The 18061-nt window shown below is 41.2% G+C and overlaps 1 protein-coding gene across 4 annotated transcripts in view; it reads left to right on the top strand.

Moving 5' to 3' along the window:
• Nucleotides 1-18061, top strand: part of Znf704 (zinc finger protein 704) — a 214618-nt gene that overhangs the window by 182720 nt on the left and 13837 nt on the right. For all 4 annotated transcript variants that reach the window (XM_074068755.1, XM_074068756.1, XM_074068754.1 and 1 more), the window contains 3 exons: nucleotides 3250-3517; nucleotides 6011-6115; nucleotides 17306-17403. In XM_074068755.1, the coding sequence (XP_073924856.1) occupies nucleotides 3250-3517; nucleotides 6011-6115; nucleotides 17306-17403 (471 nt within the window). The remainder of the gene's footprint in view (nucleotides 1-3249; nucleotides 3518-6010; nucleotides 6116-17305; nucleotides 17404-18061) is intronic.

Here is an 18061-nt window from a genome sequence, read left to right as displayed (position 1 = left end):
GCCCAAAGAAAACATGTCTTGCATCCAGTATAAAAAGTGCACTGTTTTTCTCTGAAATCTCACTCCATTCTTGTACACCAGGAGCTGATCCTGATTTTTCCCCTGGAGAACTCACAATTTTCCCCAGGTCTGTGTGTCTTATTTGTGGCACTTGGCAACCAGCAGTAACTCAGCTTGCCTTTGACTGGAAAGGAGGTGGGGAAAGGAATAGAACAAATGCTCATTCTTCGCCCCATTCTCTGGGGTCTTCAATAGTATGCTGGTCAGAAAGCCAAGCTCAGCCAGACCTGATCTGGTACAAAGACACCTCCCAGATGCGTCAGCCTGAAAGCTCAGAGGAAATGGGGATAGGCTGGGAGAAAACATTGATTTGTCCAAACAGAAAGACCAGGAGGGCAGGGAAGGTGGTTTATGTTAGGTTCTATATAGGAATCATTAGCAAGAAAATAAGGTTGTTTCACATCAGTGATCTATGGCTGCTGCTAGATATGTCCATGAAATGAGGGTGTTCCTGACCTCTCTCAGCCGTCCCAGAAAACCAGGTACCAGATAAGCATCACTTCTTGAAAAATTAACAATTCTAATAAATGTTTTCTAAGGTCATGCACAATTGTTTTATTTTATTCAAAACTTTCTTGGGAAAGCACAACTTTCTACTCGGGGAAGGAACTTTGAAAGCATCTGGGAAGGTACTGGTGACAGTGAAAACTGAGACCTTCAGACCTCATTCTCATTTTTATTTGCTAAGCATTTGCACAGTGCTTATTCTGTGGCAGGTGCACTTCAGCACGTGAGTATTTATTCACTTTATCCTCACAACAAACAGGTACTCTCATTAACCCCATTTTATAAATGAAGAAACCGAGGCACAGGGCTGTGTTCAGGCTGCCAAAATCACACCCACACTTAGAAAATGTCAGTCATGATCTGAGTTTGTGAAATCCAACTCCAGAATCCACAGGCTCAATTACTGTGCTACAATAACTTCAGCATCACGCAGTTCATTCATTCAGCATTTCCAAGCTCCTACTCCATGCCAGGTATGCTGATATATGTGATACAAAGATCAACAGGACAAAGCCCTGGAGATCACAGTCACAATGAGATGACAAAGAGATTTTTAAACAAAAACATACAGAGGGGCTGGATGTGGTGGTGTGCACCTGTAATCCAAGCTACTCAGGAGGAAGAGGTAGGAGAATCACAAGCCAAAGCTGCCCAACACAAAACCTCAAGCTGCTTCCTGAAAAATAACTAAAGCAAAAAAGGGCTGGGTGTCTGGCTCAAGTGGTAGAGCACTTGCCTAGCAAGAAGGAAGCCCTGGGTTCAAACTCTAGTACTGCCAAAAGATGCAAGTAATTAACTCAAGAGATGAGTCACTTGAAAGATGAAGAACTAATGGTTAGGAGGAAGCTCCTGACAACCCAGACTGGCTTGTTATCACTTCCCCTGCCACTACCCTTGCCCAGCCATTTCCAGCCCTCATCAGATTACTGATGGCAACCACCTCCTGCATGGCTTTTTGCTCCTGTGTTTGTCCTCCTGCTTTCTGTTTACCACACAGTAGCCACAGTGATCCTTTTAAGAACTAATTTAAACTTCTCATAACTCCCAGTAGCTTCTATAACAACCAGAATAAAAGGCAAAGCCATTCCCAAGGCAGTGAAACCCTACATGATCTTGCCTCTACCTTCATTCTCTCTGCTCCAGCCACTGGCCTCTCTGCACTCCTGGGAAAACACCAGGTCCACCCACCAGAGGGCTTTGCGACACTCTCTGTGTCCTCTGTGTGCTTCACAGGCCCCATTCATTTCAGTGTGTCTGCTAAAATGTCACCTCCTGACAAAGCTTTCCTCTGAGCACTCTGTAAAATACAGTGGCCATCCCCAATCACTTACCTTGCTCTTATACTGCTTAATGTTTCTTTTTGGACTTACCAATGCCTGATATATGAAATGTCTGTTTCTTTATGGATTTCTCAACTATCTCCTCCATTAAACTGTAAGTTCCCATCAGAGAAGGATCTATGTTTTATCCATTATGACATAAAGAGGCAGAACAGTCAGATATAATAGATTCTCAATAAATTGTGGTCAGATGATTAAATGAATGAATAAATGGATGGGTAGATGGGTGGGTGGGTATATTACTTTAAGAGGTTGTCTTAGTCCATTTTCTGTTGCCATAACAAAATACCTGAGACTGGGTAATTTATAAATAGTTTATATAGCTCATATTCCTAATGGGGGTAAGTCCAAAAGCATGGTGCTGGCATCTTTTCAGTATCTGGTGAAGGCTTTCTTGCTGCATTATAACATGGCAGACATGGCATGGTGAGACGGCAAGCCTACTAGCTTGAGTCTGTCTTCTTCCTTCTTGTAAAGCCACTAATGCGATCATAGGGGCCCCATCCTTGTGACTTCATCTAATCTTAATTACTTCCCAAAGGTCCTATTTCCAAACACCATTAACATGTGAATTTGGGGATTAAGTTTCTGACACATGAACTTTTGGGGAACACTTTCAAACCATAGCAGAGGTTAAGGAAGATTTCTCTCAAAGTAGATAGTTGAGTGTTACAGGTTATGAAGAGAGTTCCACTTGGGAAAGGAAAAGAGAATAATAGAGCATCAGCAATATCATAAAACATAACATCTGTGAAGGTAGAGGATATAAGGACATGTATTGGAAGCTGCTGAAAAATGGGGGTGGGAGGTAAAGTGGTAAGGGAGAGTAATGGAAGGGGTTGAACAAACCAAAGTGAAGTATACCCACAGCAGCGATACATTGAGAAACCCCTTTGAATGTCAGCTTAGATATTAATAATGAAAGACAGGACTGTAAAATTGGTACGGTGTATTGGGGTATACTTGTAGGAGGGAGGAGGGTGCACAAAGGAGAGAAAGTGAGAGAATATAGTTGATGGACTTCATATACCCATATGAAATAGAATAATGAAACCTCTTGCAGTTGCTTTAAGTGGGGTGTGAAGGAAGGAGGGAGGGAGAGATGGTGGGTGATCTAACCAATGTACCATATAAACCTATTTGGAATTTTTACAGTGAATCCCCCCGTACAACAAATATATCCTAATTTTAAAATTAATGAATAATAAAAAAATAAAAAGAGAGTTTCAGGCAAACAAGGGAGAGAGGAAAAGCCTTCCAGACGGAAGGGACCACCATGTGCAAGATTGCAAAGAAAGAGCAGATTGGCTGAGCACATCTGTTTTGCTCTCTTCTGCATTAGGCGTGTTGGAGACTCTGACTACAGTGATGGAGAGGAAGACTTCTACTATACTGAGATCAAGCTCAACACAGACTCCGTGGCGGATGGACTGTGCAGCCTGGCTCCAGCTTCACCCTCTCAGTCCCTGGCTTCACCTCCTACTTTCCCCATCCCAGACTCCAGCCGGACAGAAACTTCTTGTGCCAAAACTGACACTAAACTAATGACACCACTGAGCCGCTCAGCTCCCACCACCCTCTACCTCGTGCACACTGACCATGCTTACCAGGTGACTGGCAGGGGACCAGGAGAGTAGTCACTCTAATCTGGACCAAAAGCCATAGCCATCTGGCCTGAGAGAAAAGGATAACTCAATGGAAAAAAGCATCACACACTGCAGTCCAGTAGCTAAATTTGTTTTTCTACTCTTAAAGCCCAGATTTCACATAGATGGACCCTGTGGGTTATTCTCAGACTTCCCAGTGCTGGCTGAAGATCCTGTCCCTTAGATGTTGTTATGAGGATTAAAATCCTTAATAGTGTGAAGCCCCGGTGCTGATAGATAGATGATAGATAGATAGATAGATAGATAGATAGATAGATAGATAGATAGATAGATAGATAGATGATACATAGATACATACATAGATAGATTAGCTAGACAGACAGAAAGAGAATAAAATAGAAGCTGAGTCTTAGAAAGCATTGGTGCAATGACAGAAAAACCCTGCTCTCCAAATCTGGAACTTCAGCCTACCCTGCCATTTAAGTGGGTAACTAACTACCTCAGATTAGAGGAGTGGTTTTCAGTATTCCCCAGCTCAACAGTGGTGTCATCACCACCTGGGAACTCACTAGAAATAAATTCTTGGGGACTCCCTCCCACCTAGAGCTGACCTACTGGGTCAGAGCTGGGGTGGACCCAAGCACTTTGTGCTGTAACAGAGCCTCCAACAGATACTTATTCATGCTGAAGTTTGGCAAAACCTAGAGACAAATCCTATAAATGTAGGACATGGTTAAATCTCCTTGTTCCCCATAATTCTCAACTACCTTAGGTGACTTTTAAGAATCTCCTTACATTCTTGTAGTTGTGTTCTCCACCCCTGTTTTATAAAAGCTACAGCCACGTTGGGCGCCAGATGTCCCGTCCTGCAGGACACATCAGCGTGGGTAGCGAACCTAGAAGGGGAGGAATGAAGGGACAAGAGACACGAAGGAGACAGCAAGACAGGAGTTCTGATCAAGCTGCAAAATTTTATTGTTCATACAGGGGTATTTATGTGCTGAGGGAGTGAGGGGTGTGAGGAGGTGCAGGCTGGTTGGCTGGTTCTGCTATAGGGTGCCCGTTCGCGCCGGCGGCAAGGTAAACTCCTGGAAGAGAAGCAGGGACGGCGCCATCTTGTGCAGGCCCTGAGTTCAAACCCCAGTACTACCCCCCAAAAAGTGCACACTTTAGCAGAATGTGGGGATACATGCCTATAATCCTAATTGGGAAGTTGAGGCAGGAGGAGGATCAAAAGTTCAAGGCCAGCCTGGGCTACATAGAGAGGCTCTGTTCCAAAAAACATCCACAAGAAGAATAATTCATTTATTTCTTCTTATTTGTAGTTAGCTCTTAGTTAAGAAATCATGGGTTTAAACCAACTTCACTAAGTGATTTTGCTTATCTGTATAATGAGAGAGTTAGAACACATAATAGGTGATCTAAAAGGTCCTTCCCAATGCATGTATTCATAATAGTGGGGCTTTCTTGTTCCCACATATGATAAATACTAAATATAGAAAATACTGTAGCAGAAGGCCAGGCATGATAATACAACATGTATAATCCAAGTACCCAGGAGGCTGAGGCAGGAGGATGAAGAGTTGAAAGTTAGCCCAGAATATACAGTAAGTTTAAGGCCAGCCTAAACTACATAGCAAGACCCTATCTCAAAATTTTTTAAAAAGGAATGTGAGGGGAAGAAGTAAAAAGAAAATACTAAAAACATAGCAAAGAAAGAAAATTCATCCCTAGTCCGAACAACCCAGAGCTGCCTGGTTAATATTTTCTGTATGTCCTTCAAGACTGTTCTATTTATGAGTATACATTTTTTCAGAAAAGGAATCTATTACAGCACTGTTTTTACTCTGCTTGGGTTTTTTTTTTTTTCTGCTTAACATATTAGGAACCTTTACCCACATGGATGGGATTTCTTCAGCATTGGCATCTTTAATGGTTCTTTGGGTATATGATGATGTATTTACCTGTTTCTCTGTTACTGGACATTTGTGTTTCTTTTTAAATTTTATCATCTATAACACAGGGTTCTGCAGTGATCATCCTTGTATCTATTTCCTTAGAATGAATTCTTTGAAGTGGAATAGCTAATATACAGAATGATAACAATTTTGTTACATATAGCTTAAATACACTCCAAAATGTTGACCAGTTTACACACCCACCATTTCCCAATTAACTCTCAAAGTATATATTTTCCAATTTGATAGTGAAGAATTGCTACAGATGTTCTAAAATATGCATATGTGTATATAATAACGTTTCAGAAATTGACAGCCAAAAACCATCTCCTTCTATACCCGGAAAGGTTGCTCAGGTGTGGATAAAAGTCTGTTTCTGGCTACCCCTTTCGGCCCTGTTTAATCTCCGCCTGTCAGATAGTCTGAGTTATTAATACAGCTGAAACCATTCCTGAGGTCCTACTTTGGTAATAAGAATGTAGGACATTCTGAGGGAAATGTTCTTTCAGAATAACTCTCTCTGTTTTCTGTTTAACAGGCCACGCCCCCGGTGACCATTCCAGGATCAGCCAAGTTCACCCCCAATGGCAGCAGTTTCAGCATTTCCTGGCAGTCTCCTCCAGTCACTTTCACAGGCATTCCAGTAAGTAGACAAACAAAGAAGCCAGAAATATGGCAAAGCCAAACGCAAGCTTGGAGAACAAGTTGTGGAAACACACAATGAAAAGACTGAAGGACAAAAGTACAATATTTCCTCTCTCTTCCTTTCTTTTTTTGGTGGTACTGAGATTTGAACTCAGGGCCTCATACTTGCTAGGCAGGCACTCTACCACTTGAGCCACTCTCTCTCTGACTGCCTCCCTCCCTTTTTCTCTTTCCCTCTCTCCCTTTCCCCATCTCTATCTCTCTTTCTTCTTTCCTTCCTTCCTTTCTTTGAGGATTGAACCCAAGGCAAGTGTTCTACCACTTGAGCCAAGTCCCCAGCCTTTTTGTTTTCAGTTTGTTTTAGAGACAGAGTCTTGCTAACTTTGCCCAAGCTGGCCTTGATCCTTGCTCCTCCTGCCTCCACCTCCCACGGGGATTACAGTGTGTGTGTGTGTGTGTGTGTGTGTGTGTGTGTGTGTGTGTGTGTGTGTGACTGATCATGCCCAGTGTGTGTGTGTGTGTGTGTGATCGATCATGCCCTGTGTGTGTGTGTGTGTGTGTGTGTGTGTGATCGATCATGCCCAGCAGGAAGAACTGTACTTCTTAAGTGATATTTTTATAAACTCATGAACAAAGTATCTCATAGTTCAGACAGGCTCAAGTTTTCTGTGAAAAGATGCTTATACTGGTACTGTAGAAAGCTAGAAGAAAGTTTCAACTGTTGACAATTTGTTGAAAATACATTTTTGTGTTAACGGTATGTTTATATGCTTACAAAAGACTATAGAATTAATAGCTGAACTCAGACCGCATCTGAAAAAGGTAATATTTACCAATATAAATTTTACAACATTTGTCACTTTGAAATTATTTTGTAGATATGTAATTTGAAGTTTCAAAAATAAAGAAATGGAAATCATTTTTTCCTTCAAAGCCTGAAAATAATCCATGCTGGTGGGTAACTTGAAATGAATAAAATATGCTATCAGATTTAAGTAATACTTAAAAATTAACTTGACATATTAAATGATTTCTGTCTGGTAAATCACCATGAATTAACTTGACTCCTAACCATTCATTTCAAAATATATTGGGTCTTATGCGGCTTATTACAGAACACCCATGAGCCTGCATGGTGTCACGCTCACAGTAGTGTGTAACTCCTGATAAGTTTCTGAAAGTGGCTTATGATAACAGATGTTAACCTTACTATCTCTTCCTCAGCCCTCCCCACAAAGACCCCACTAAGCTCCTTATGGTCAACCACTCAACTCCCCAAAGTTCCCAGCAAATCTAAAAGCCTCCCATGGAACTGATAAAAATGAGAGTGGCTGCATGAATTATGCTGTGCTTGTTGATGAATATTTATTAAATTCCATACAGGAATAGCCAACAATAAAAAGCCTCCTACTGACAGCAATTTGGGAAGTGATGGCTTCCAGAAAATACTCCCGGAATGCAAGTTTTAAACAATACCATGGATCTCAAATGATTATGAAAGTTGCCTGTTTTACTGAATAGTAGTAGCTGCTGTCTGTTCTGAACCAGTGACCTTGTCAGTAGACATTACAAGACAGCAGCTTAGACGTACAGGTATTAGTTTGCTTCTGGCAAAAACATTGATCCACCAATGTGGGTGTCAGAGGTTAACAACTGTCCTTTTGGGGACTTTTTCCTTGGTGGATTGTACAGAGGCCCAGAGTGGCTATGCATATCACATCTGAGGCAGCCCTTCTATATTAGTTGCTAGAATGGCAGCTCCAATTACAGAATGATATTGACCTGCTGTCTAAACCCTTTAATTCCTGCCTCTGGATGGGAAGAGCATTACAGAGCGTATACCCTATTGCTCATCTAATGGAAAATCAAGTAAAGCATGTGACCCATCACGCTAGATATCCCCCTCTGCTTTCTTAACTAAACCATTTCCTTCTGAAGTACAGAGAAATCACTCCAACTGGGTTTTACTAGCTGCCTATCCCCAGGTTCCTGAATGTCTTACACGGTAGGATGCCAACCAGGACACTTTATACTGTTTTCCAGCAATGGAAACTTAAAACTCTGCCACAGACATGGCACATATCAACCCTCATTTCAGTGCTCTAGATTTCTCACACAATCCCTCGTTTCCCTGTGCTGGCTACCTGTGTAGGCAGGCTCTAGCAGTGAGCTTTGACAAGAAGCATAGACCGTGGCTGGATTAACTAGGAATTCCACTGAACTCCTGCAGCAGCTTCTGATTTGTAGTATCAGCCTAGACTTTAGACCATTATAGCAGTCAGCCATGCCATTCTTATAGGGAAAGGTATTTTTAAGACTTTCATTTTACTGTACAAAGATAAGAATGATACACTAAGATGTTCCTTGTGTTTTAAACTCCCTGTCAATGCTTTTTAAAAAAAATAGGTGTTTCCTGCGCTGCTGGCTTTCCTAATGGCATTCACTTCACAGATGTAAAACTATCACATGTCCACTGACTGCTAGCAGATGGCCCTGAACTGCTGGGAATGCTAGTCCCTATCCCTAGAAGACAGGAGTCAGGTGATATTGAATAACTTTGTAATTTCTTCCTCCTAAATTGGTGTGATAGCTCCAGACAGCAGCTCTCAAAAATTTACATTGTAATAAATGAGTTGTGATGGTGGCTTCAGTTATGTCCAAACTGTAGAGAGAGTAGTTTCTATTTTATAAGATACTTTTTAGAAAAACACCTTTCTCTTTGTACTCCAAAACAAATGCTCTGAGGTTGTCAATTTCCTCCTCTGTCTTTGAGACCTGGTATTGAAGAAATGTTCTGGACACTTCCTAGAGAACGGGGAAATCTCCTTCTGAGCAATCCCAAGGCTTGTAGGATTTTACTTATTCATTTGCCTCTGCTGGGTTTCCTAAACGTTGGGCTTTAATGAGTTCACTCAGTAGGACCCTTCCTGGGGATGTGTAGCCCAGAAGACTGATCTGCATATTTGCAAGTACCTCTGTAACTTCAGTCTTTTCTAGCTTCAGGCTATGAGGGGGGAAGAAGAGAGAAGGCTCTCCTTAATTACCGCTTTCTTCAGCCTGTTTTTCTCTAATGTCATGCTTTTACTTCCAATTAATTCCATGCCTTTCTCTTGTCTTTTTATGACAGACATGTAAGAGCTCTTGGCTCTTAATCAGCTCAGTTGACATAACAAAATACCATAGACTGGTAGGATTAAATAACAGAAATTTATTTTCTCATAGTTATGGAGGCTAGGCTGGAAGTCCAAGACCAAGGTGTCAGCCAACTTAGTTACTGGGGAACCTCTCCTGGTTTGTAGGTGTGTACCTTATGGCGGTATCTTCACCTGGTCCTTCCTCTGTGTGTGCAGTCAATAGCAAGAGAGAATAAGAAGTAGAGAGAGAGTAGGTACACATGTGTGTCAACTCTGTGGTGTCTCTTTTTTATGTTTTTTTGGTTTTTTGGGTTTTTTTGTGGTACTAGGGTATGAACTCAGGGCCTACACATGAGTCACTCCACCAGCCCTTTTTTGTGTTGGGTTTTGTTCAAGATAGGTTCTCTCAAACTATTTGCCCTGGCTGGCTTCAAACCTTGATCCTCCTGATCTCTGCCCCACGAGGAGCCACCAGCACCCAACTAGTGTCTCTTTTTTTAAGAGCATTAATCCTATTGGATCAGGGCCCCTCCCTCATGACCTCATTTAACCTTAATTCCTTAAAGGCCTTATTTCCAAGTATACCCACATGAGGGGTTAGAGTTTCAACATGGATTTGGAGTGGGAGAGAAATAGTAGCGCTTAGTGCTTAATTGTTTGATGTTTAGTTGGTTTGGGCTTTTCTTTTTCCTTTTTTTTTTTTTCTTAAATGCCCAAGAGAGGGTTCAATATAGCATAGTAAATAGACCCTTGGTATCTTTCAGTATAAGGTTCCAGGGAGACTGCCATTGAGAAAAAGCTGCAAGTGTGCCGAGCACAGCTGCTGATGTCTATAATCATCAGCAGAGGTGGAGGTTGAGGAGGTGGAGATCAGAGATCAGGAGGATCGTGGTTCAAAGCCAGTCTAGGCAAAAAAGTTAGTGAGAACCCATCTCAGTAAGTAAGCCAGCAGTAGTTACACACACCTGTGATCCCTGCTATGCAAGAGGCTGTGTATGTAGGAGGATCAGGCCAGGCCCTGAGCAAAAATGAAAGATCCTACCTGACCAATAATGAAAGCAAAACAGGACTGTGGGTGTGGCTCAAGTGGTAGAGCCCCTGCCTAGCAAGCACAAAGCCTTGAGTTCAAATTTTCTCTCTCCTGTATCAGTGAGAGAGAGAATGCTTAGGATATATAGAGTTCACTGCTGTACTGTGGATGCTTGATTCATTTTCCTGTAATGCTTCCCAGTTTCAGCTAAAGACATGCTGTCTTCAACAAATTGAAATTTTTCACTTTATTACTTAAATTAAAGCACATTCACTTTGACCTTACTTTTGAGGTACCATTTGCTTTTTGGGGGGCAGATTTTCACAAAATGAAGGGAAGGGAAACACTCAGCAGATCACACAACAATTTGAACACAACTGATGATAGCACAGGACTGACTAGACTTCACATTGGCTGAACTGAGCATTGCATGTATGAGAATTTAAAATGTTTTGTTTTTTAATTGCTTTTGATTTTTTAAATTTAGTTTTACTCCACTTGGTCAAAACTGAGTGTAATAAATCCATGAATTAGGTGGTCTTACTGTATTTTATAAGAGAATAAAACCAGCCAAAGTTGTATTCCACTTTAGAGAGAGAAAAATCACAAAGAAAATAAATTTCCCAAACACACTTACAGAAGGACGCAATGTCTGTATTATTGCTCTCCTGTGAGGCTCCCTTAGGAGTCCTGGCTCTGCTCTCCCTGAACTCTGACCTCTAGTAAGTCACATGGCCTCCTAAGCCATCTCCTGCATTCTTTGTGACCTTGTAGAAGAGTGTTCAGTGCTTGGTCTTAGCAAGTGGCTAACATTACGGAACATTTGCTGTTACTGCTATCGTTACTGTAAAACAGTGGTCAGAGGAAGTGTATTCTTTCTACTTAGGATTTGTTCATGTAATACATCTGGGAAAGATTAGCCACATTTTTTAGTATTGCTTAGAGTTCTTTAAACTCTTTTTTTGGGGGATGGGATGGGGCTGGAGTTTGAACCCAGGGCCTCACACTTGAGGCATTCTACCACTTGAGCCACACCTCCAGTCCATTGTGCTCTAGTAATTTTGGAGATGGAGTCCCTGGAACTGTTTGCCCAGGCTGGCCTTGAACTGCTATCCTACCGATCTCAGCCTCCCAAGTAGCTAGGATTACAGGTATGAAGTACCAGTGCCCAAAACTCTTCTGAGGTCACACCTATCCAGGAGTCATAGTATGGACATATCGCCTAATAATTTTATTTATTTAGAAATAATATCACATAGTACTGTTATAATATACTGTCTAAGTATATGCTTCATAAAACATGCCTCAAAGTAGAACTTAGAAAAGGTTGAGAAATAAAACAAAGATGAATGTGTAGAAACTACTGGGAAAGAACGTCAAAATAATGCTTCAGAGGGCTTTATTTTTGGCCACAAATTTTTTTCTTTTTTTTTTTTTGTCAAAAATTGTGAGTACTTATTTGTTGAGATAATATTTGTACATCCTTATGGTGATTCAGTGCATGTGTACAATATGTAATAATCAAATCAGGATAATAACTATCCACTTATATATCTCCATCTCTTCAGACATTAATCCTTTTCACATGTTGGGAATTTCATACTCTTCTAGACATTGTGAAGTATACCACAGATTGTTTCAACTAGAAATTCCTCCATTCTGACTCTGCTGCCTCTTCCCGAACTTCTTTCTATCCTTAACCCTTCCCTTTCCCAGCCCCTAGTGACCACTGTTCCAGTCTTCTTTTACAAGACTGAGTTGTTAGTCTCCACAAATGAGTGTGAATGTGGGTTCTGTATTTTAGTAGTAAACGTAAAGTGCAAGTATCTTTTTGGTATACAAATTTCATCTTCTTTGGATAAATAATTAGTAATAGAATTGCTAGATAATGTAGAAGTTCTGTTTTTAGTTTTTTGATGACCCTCCATACATATAACAACTGTAATGATTTGCATTCCCACAAGTAGTGTATAGAGCTCCCTTTTCTCTGCATTCTTGCCAGCATTTGTTATTTTTTATCTTTTTTTATGCTATTCATTGTAACTTGGGTGAGATTATATCTCATTGTGGTTTTGATTTGCATTTCCCTGATGAGTCATGAGATTAAGCATTTTTTTCATGTATGTGTTGGCCATTTGTATGTCTTCTTTTGACAAGTGTCTGTTTAATTCTTTAACCCATTTTTAATTGGATTATTTGGGGGAAGTTGGTGTTCATCTTTTTTAGTTCCTTATATATTCTAGATATCTTTTTTTTTTTTTTATGAGATACAGCTTGGCTATGTAGCCCAGGTTGGTCTTAAACTCACAATCCTGTGTCCACCTCTCAAGTTTTGGGGTTACAGGTGTGCACCACCACTCTTGGCTAGGTTGTGTCTTAATTCTGTTGACTGTTCCTTTTGCTGTGCAGAAGCTTCTTCCATGATATAATCCCATTTGTGTGTATTTTTCCTTTTGTTGCCTGTGCCTTCTAGGGCACAGTACTTCAGTCAGTTATGTAGTAGAATCAAATAGTGGAAAGAATAGGGCTTTGACATTATCCAGAAGGGAAGTTCCAAGGTCAGCTGGTAATAGACAACTGAGTTTAAATCAAAGGACCACCATTTATTAACATTTATTAACTATGTGGCCTTGACAGTGTATTTAACTTCTCCATTTCTTCATCTGTAAGTGATTTCCCATCTGAAATGACAGTGACTTGTGCTACAAATTAAATTCAAAGGGGCTGGGGGTGGGGCTCAGTGATAGAGCATGGGCTTCGCATGTTCAAGTTCCTGTGTTTCATACCCAGCACCACACACACACACACACACACAGAGACAGAGACAGAGAATTTAGTTAACCTATGGGAGGCATTTAACTCACAGTTCACTCATATAGCAAGCTCTAATAGTAACAGTAGATACTACCACTGCTGCTTTTACCTCTAGGATGAGTTTCTTTATCTCCAAGCTGCAGTTGTTACAGGTTTGCTGTAAGGATTAAAAGAGATAATAAATAACCTAGCACTTGTCTTTCATATTCACATGAGCTGAATAAATGTTAGTTCCCTGCCCCAGTCACTCCCTTCATTCTCTACCCTCATCCCAAATAAAAAAAGAAGCTACAACATGTCTTACTATTACAATTGTTAAGGAAGATTCCCAAGTAGGTCCTGTTGAGCCTCCCAGAGAACTAAGCGACATACCCAAGTGTGAAGTGGATCCTCCATCTCTTGCTGCATTTAACCCTGCACAAGCCACGGCTGTTGTGGAATGGGGTGTGGCTACTTGCAGAATAGTTAAGAGAGCCATTAGGAAGAATAATTACTGTAGGGGGCATCATTCCCACAGGAGTGCTCATGGAATTTTCAAAAACCTGTTCCTCCTGCCTCCCCCAAACCTGCCACTGCGCCAGTTTTCTCATGGTGGTGCCCCACCATCCTCCTTGTCCCCAGCCACTCAGGCTAGAACCTAGGATCCATCTTTGTCTGGATTCATCTAAAGGTGTATCTGCATTTCCTTTGTCCCACATGCCATCCATTGGCACATCCTCAGCTCTGCCTCTCAGGGACACGGGTCTGGCTCCTCACCCACCCCACACCTCTCTAAACTACTGCTGGTTTTGCCTAGAACATTACAAGAGCTTCCTTGCTAGTCTGTAGGCCTCCTTTCTAAACTGCCTCCTGTCCATTCTTTAAGAGCCGAAGTGATCCTTTCAAAGCATTACTCAGATATTGTATTTTCTTATAACCCTTGCATGGCTTCCCCTTGCACTTAGCAAAGCCTCTGATCAAAGTGCCTGGACAGAACCTGAACCTACCCTTTCCTCTCCTCCCACCCTCCACTCCCCAAGGGTGCTCTCTGGCCCCTCTGGGACCCTATACAATTGAAGACCTGTGTCATTGTACTCTCCTTCAGTTGATAAAAGGTAACCTCCTCAGAGACTTTTTTTTAAACCTCAGGGCTTTGCACTTGCCAGGCTTGAGCCATAGCTCCAGCCCTTTTTTGCTCTGGTTATTTTGGAGATAGGGTCTCTTTTTTTGCCCAAGTTGACCTGAACTGAGATTGTCCTATTTTAGGATCCTCCTAGTTTATGCTTCCCACCTTTGCTGGCACGACAGGTACATTCTACTGCACCCAGCTATTGGTTGAAATGGGATATCACCAACTTTTTCCCTGGTTTTCCTCAAACCACAGTCCTCCCATTATCAGCCTCCTAAGTATGAAGGATCACAGTCCCCAGCACCTGGCTTTACAGAACTTCATTTACTACCACAAATAAATAAGTATTCTCTCCTCTGATTTCATTTTAGCCTACTATCCTCTTTTACTTTCTTCAGTCCTCTGATTTCATTTTATCCTACTATCCTCTTTTACTTTCTTTAGATACCTATCACTAAAATGATCTTTTTATATTTCTTGCTCACTAGAACATAAGCTCCATCCACACAGAGGTTTTGCTTCCGCTCCATCCACACAGAGGCTTTGCTTCCTCACTGCTGTATCCACAGAATCTAGAATAGTGTCTGGTGTGTAGCAAGTACAGCCAGCTCTCTGTATCTTCACGTTGCACATCTGCAGATTCAACCAAACAAAAATCAAAAATATTTTAAAAGCCGCCTCAGTACTGAGCTTGTATAGACTTTCTTACGATCCCCCAGAAAATGTAGTACAAGAATTGACATAGCACTTACACTGTAAGTCGTCTAGAGAGGACATAAAGCATAGGGGAGGATGTGCACAGGTTACATGCAAACACGGCACCATCATCTTTTGCTCCTAAGAAGTATTTGCTGGATAGGGAACATCTAGTAGTTTCCTGTCACCTTTTCCCAAAGGGCGATGGCAACTTTGCAAAGTATAGAACCTTCCCAGAGCCTTGGCTGATGACACATTGTCCTGATTCTCTGACCACCAGTTCTCCCAGTATTCTTGGGATTCCACAGTCTATGACAATTTTTTAATTTTAGTTGTCCTGGCAATTTTAAACAATTCATATGAGCATGTGCTGGATCATCTGCATTGGCCACTGGTGTCCAGAAGCATCTTGAGTTGCTGTTTTGCATCTTGTACAAACCATGCACATTGTGGGAGGGGTGTGGGGTACTTTGCTTTTGGAATGACCTAAATGTCTATGCACAAAGTACATGCACTGAGCTCTAAAGCCTTTATTTTTGAAAATTCTGTATGTCATCTCTGCTAGCCTTCACTTCATGCAGCCTTAACTTAAAGAAACAACCTGTCAAATAGAATGGTCCAGACTCATGGCAACAATCCTTTAAATGTCAGGTTCTTATGTGCCTGGATAATTTTTTAAATTAAGGTATGGGAATAACACTGATGTGCATCTCTTCCTATTGAAAGAAAAGCCAAAATCAATTCCATAAGTATGTTTTAGGAGTGCTCCCTTGACTACTAATTGGTGTGGTATTTCTCTGGCCATGACATCTTCTAGGTGATTAAGTTTTTAAATTTATAAAATGGGTCCTCTTCCATATATGACAATACTGTTTAATTACTGGAACATCATTCTTCTTTTGTTGTGAAAATTAGCTTTTTGCATCTTTTGAGATTCTCACAAGCTGGAAAAATATTTAGTGTTATAGGAGCAGGTGACACTAGTTGTTCTCATTCTCTTTCAATCTGCTTTCAGTTTATTGAAAGTGTATTCTATTCCTAATAAACTTTACTATCACTTTCAAAAAAAAAAAGCAGGGGACACAAAGAGACTTTGTGAGTAATTCAAGAAGAATCAGTTAGTAGGGACCCTCTTATTATCACAAGTGAACAACAGAAGTGAAACATGTACAAGCCTTGGCATAAGGCAGAGCTGCAACACAAGTTCTGTTACATGACCTTGACCGAGTTATCTGACCTCCCTATTCTTTGATTTCCTTATCCATAAATGGGATCAGTAATATCACAAATCGCATGAAGTGGTGTGAAATAAAAGTTGCTGTAACATACCTGCACACAGTGAGTGCTCAGTCAGGGTAAAGTGATGAGATGATCATTTGTTCAGGCTCTTGGCCTCTTGCCTTTAGTCCTGTTGGCTTCTAAAGCCTGTTTGGGGAATTTCTTATCCAAGATTCCATCTATTTAGTGGCTGTGAAAGATCTAATAATGGAGTAAACTGAGGGCCTGCCTCCACAATTTAGTGGTGTCACTGTCTAGCTTTGTAATCTTAGAATCTTAGATAAATCTCTTAACTATTCCAGATGTTTCCTCTTTTTTTGTTTGTTTGATTTTTTTGTTTTTGGTACTGGGGTAAACTCAGGGCCTGCACCTTGAGTCACTCCACCCGTCCTTTTTTGTGATGGGTTTTTTCGACATAGGGTCTCACAAACTATTTCCCCAGGGGCTGGCTTCAAACTGCAATCCTCTTGATTTCTGCCCCATGAGTAGCTAGGATTACAGGTGTGTACCACCTGTACCCGACCTAGGTGTTTTTCATCTTTAAAAAGGGAAATCACAGGTCGGGAGTGGTGGCTCATGCTTGTAAAACTGGTCACTGAGAAGGCATAGGTAGAAGGATCATGGTCAGACACCAGCCCTGAACAAAAATGAGAGACTCAATCTAAAAAACAGATAAAGCAAGAAGGGCTGGGGAAGTGGCTCAAATGGTAGAGCGCCTGCCTCGCAAGCTCAAAGACCTGAGTTCAAACCCCAGTACCACCAAAACTTTTTTTTTTTAAATAAAAGGGGAGCCAGGAAGCTTACTCTGCTTGATCTAATTTATGAGGCTTATACTTTCAAGTTTAAGATATTCAAGTGCAAATACATTGTTTTGGGCAAATTGGAATATGAAGTAATGATGATTTTTCAAATATTTATTGTTTGTGGGTCTTTTGTGTTTGGGGTTGTATTTAAATCTACCATGAGCATCCCCCACACACACCTGTTTTAACATGTGGTCACTGAAAAGAAAGCATCTCACTTCACATATAGTGGCCAAGAACGATGGTTGCTCATGTTGCAGAGGCTAAATAAATGCGTGGGATGGAGAATGTGCTCTGTCAACTTGGTTTCCTTTGTATTTACCAGGTGTCACCAACACATCATCATCCAGCAGGCACAGGAGAGCAGAGACAACACACCCACACCATCCTGTCCTCCCCACCCAGAGGGACAGTCAGCCTGAGGTATGACTGCTTGAAACACACACTTCCTCCAGGGAATGCCTTGAAAAAATAGAAAAGTAGCAAAGAGAAACTAGAGATTTGATTTTCTGTATGATTTCTCCACAATCCATGAAGCATGTTTTCTTTTGTTCCCATGCCTTTTTGCACCCATTGTGTATTGATGGACATAGGTTCTTGGGAGGGAGTAGTGGTTCACAGTAGCTTTCCTGCAGAATAGGTAAGAGTGATAATTGGGGCTATTGAAAGCTATGTTGCCTTAACCTCTGTGTGAAATGAGCTACGGTGTTGTTAATCCAAATCAAGGAGGATCTCCCCAGGAAGTCCCAACCAGAATTCCAGAAACCAGAGAAGCTAGGGCACATTGGAAAGTACATATTTGAAAACTCAGAAGAGCAATGTTACTGGCATCTCTTATGTTTATGTATTTAACTTAATTTTATGAAGATGACCAAGAGAACATATCCACAAATGGAAGCTACAGGGTTATAGCAGCAAATTATAACAGCTAAGTGTAGTGGCCAAGAAAATATGTCGCATATATTGAACTTAGAAAGATGCCCCCTATTGTATTTCTGACTTTTTTCCCCTCACTCATTCAAACTCTCCATGGAATGGCCCCTGAATTCCACCCACCCTCAACAAATATCCCCGCCTGTCT

The sequence above is a fragment of the Castor canadensis genome, chromosome 3 (assembly GCF_047511655.1).
Source record: "Castor canadensis chromosome 3, mCasCan1.hap1v2, whole genome shotgun sequence".
NCBI classification, from domain to species: domain Eukaryota; kingdom Metazoa; phylum Chordata; class Mammalia; order Rodentia; family Castoridae; genus Castor; species Castor canadensis.
This window is presented reverse-complemented; position numbering and strand designations above follow the sequence as displayed.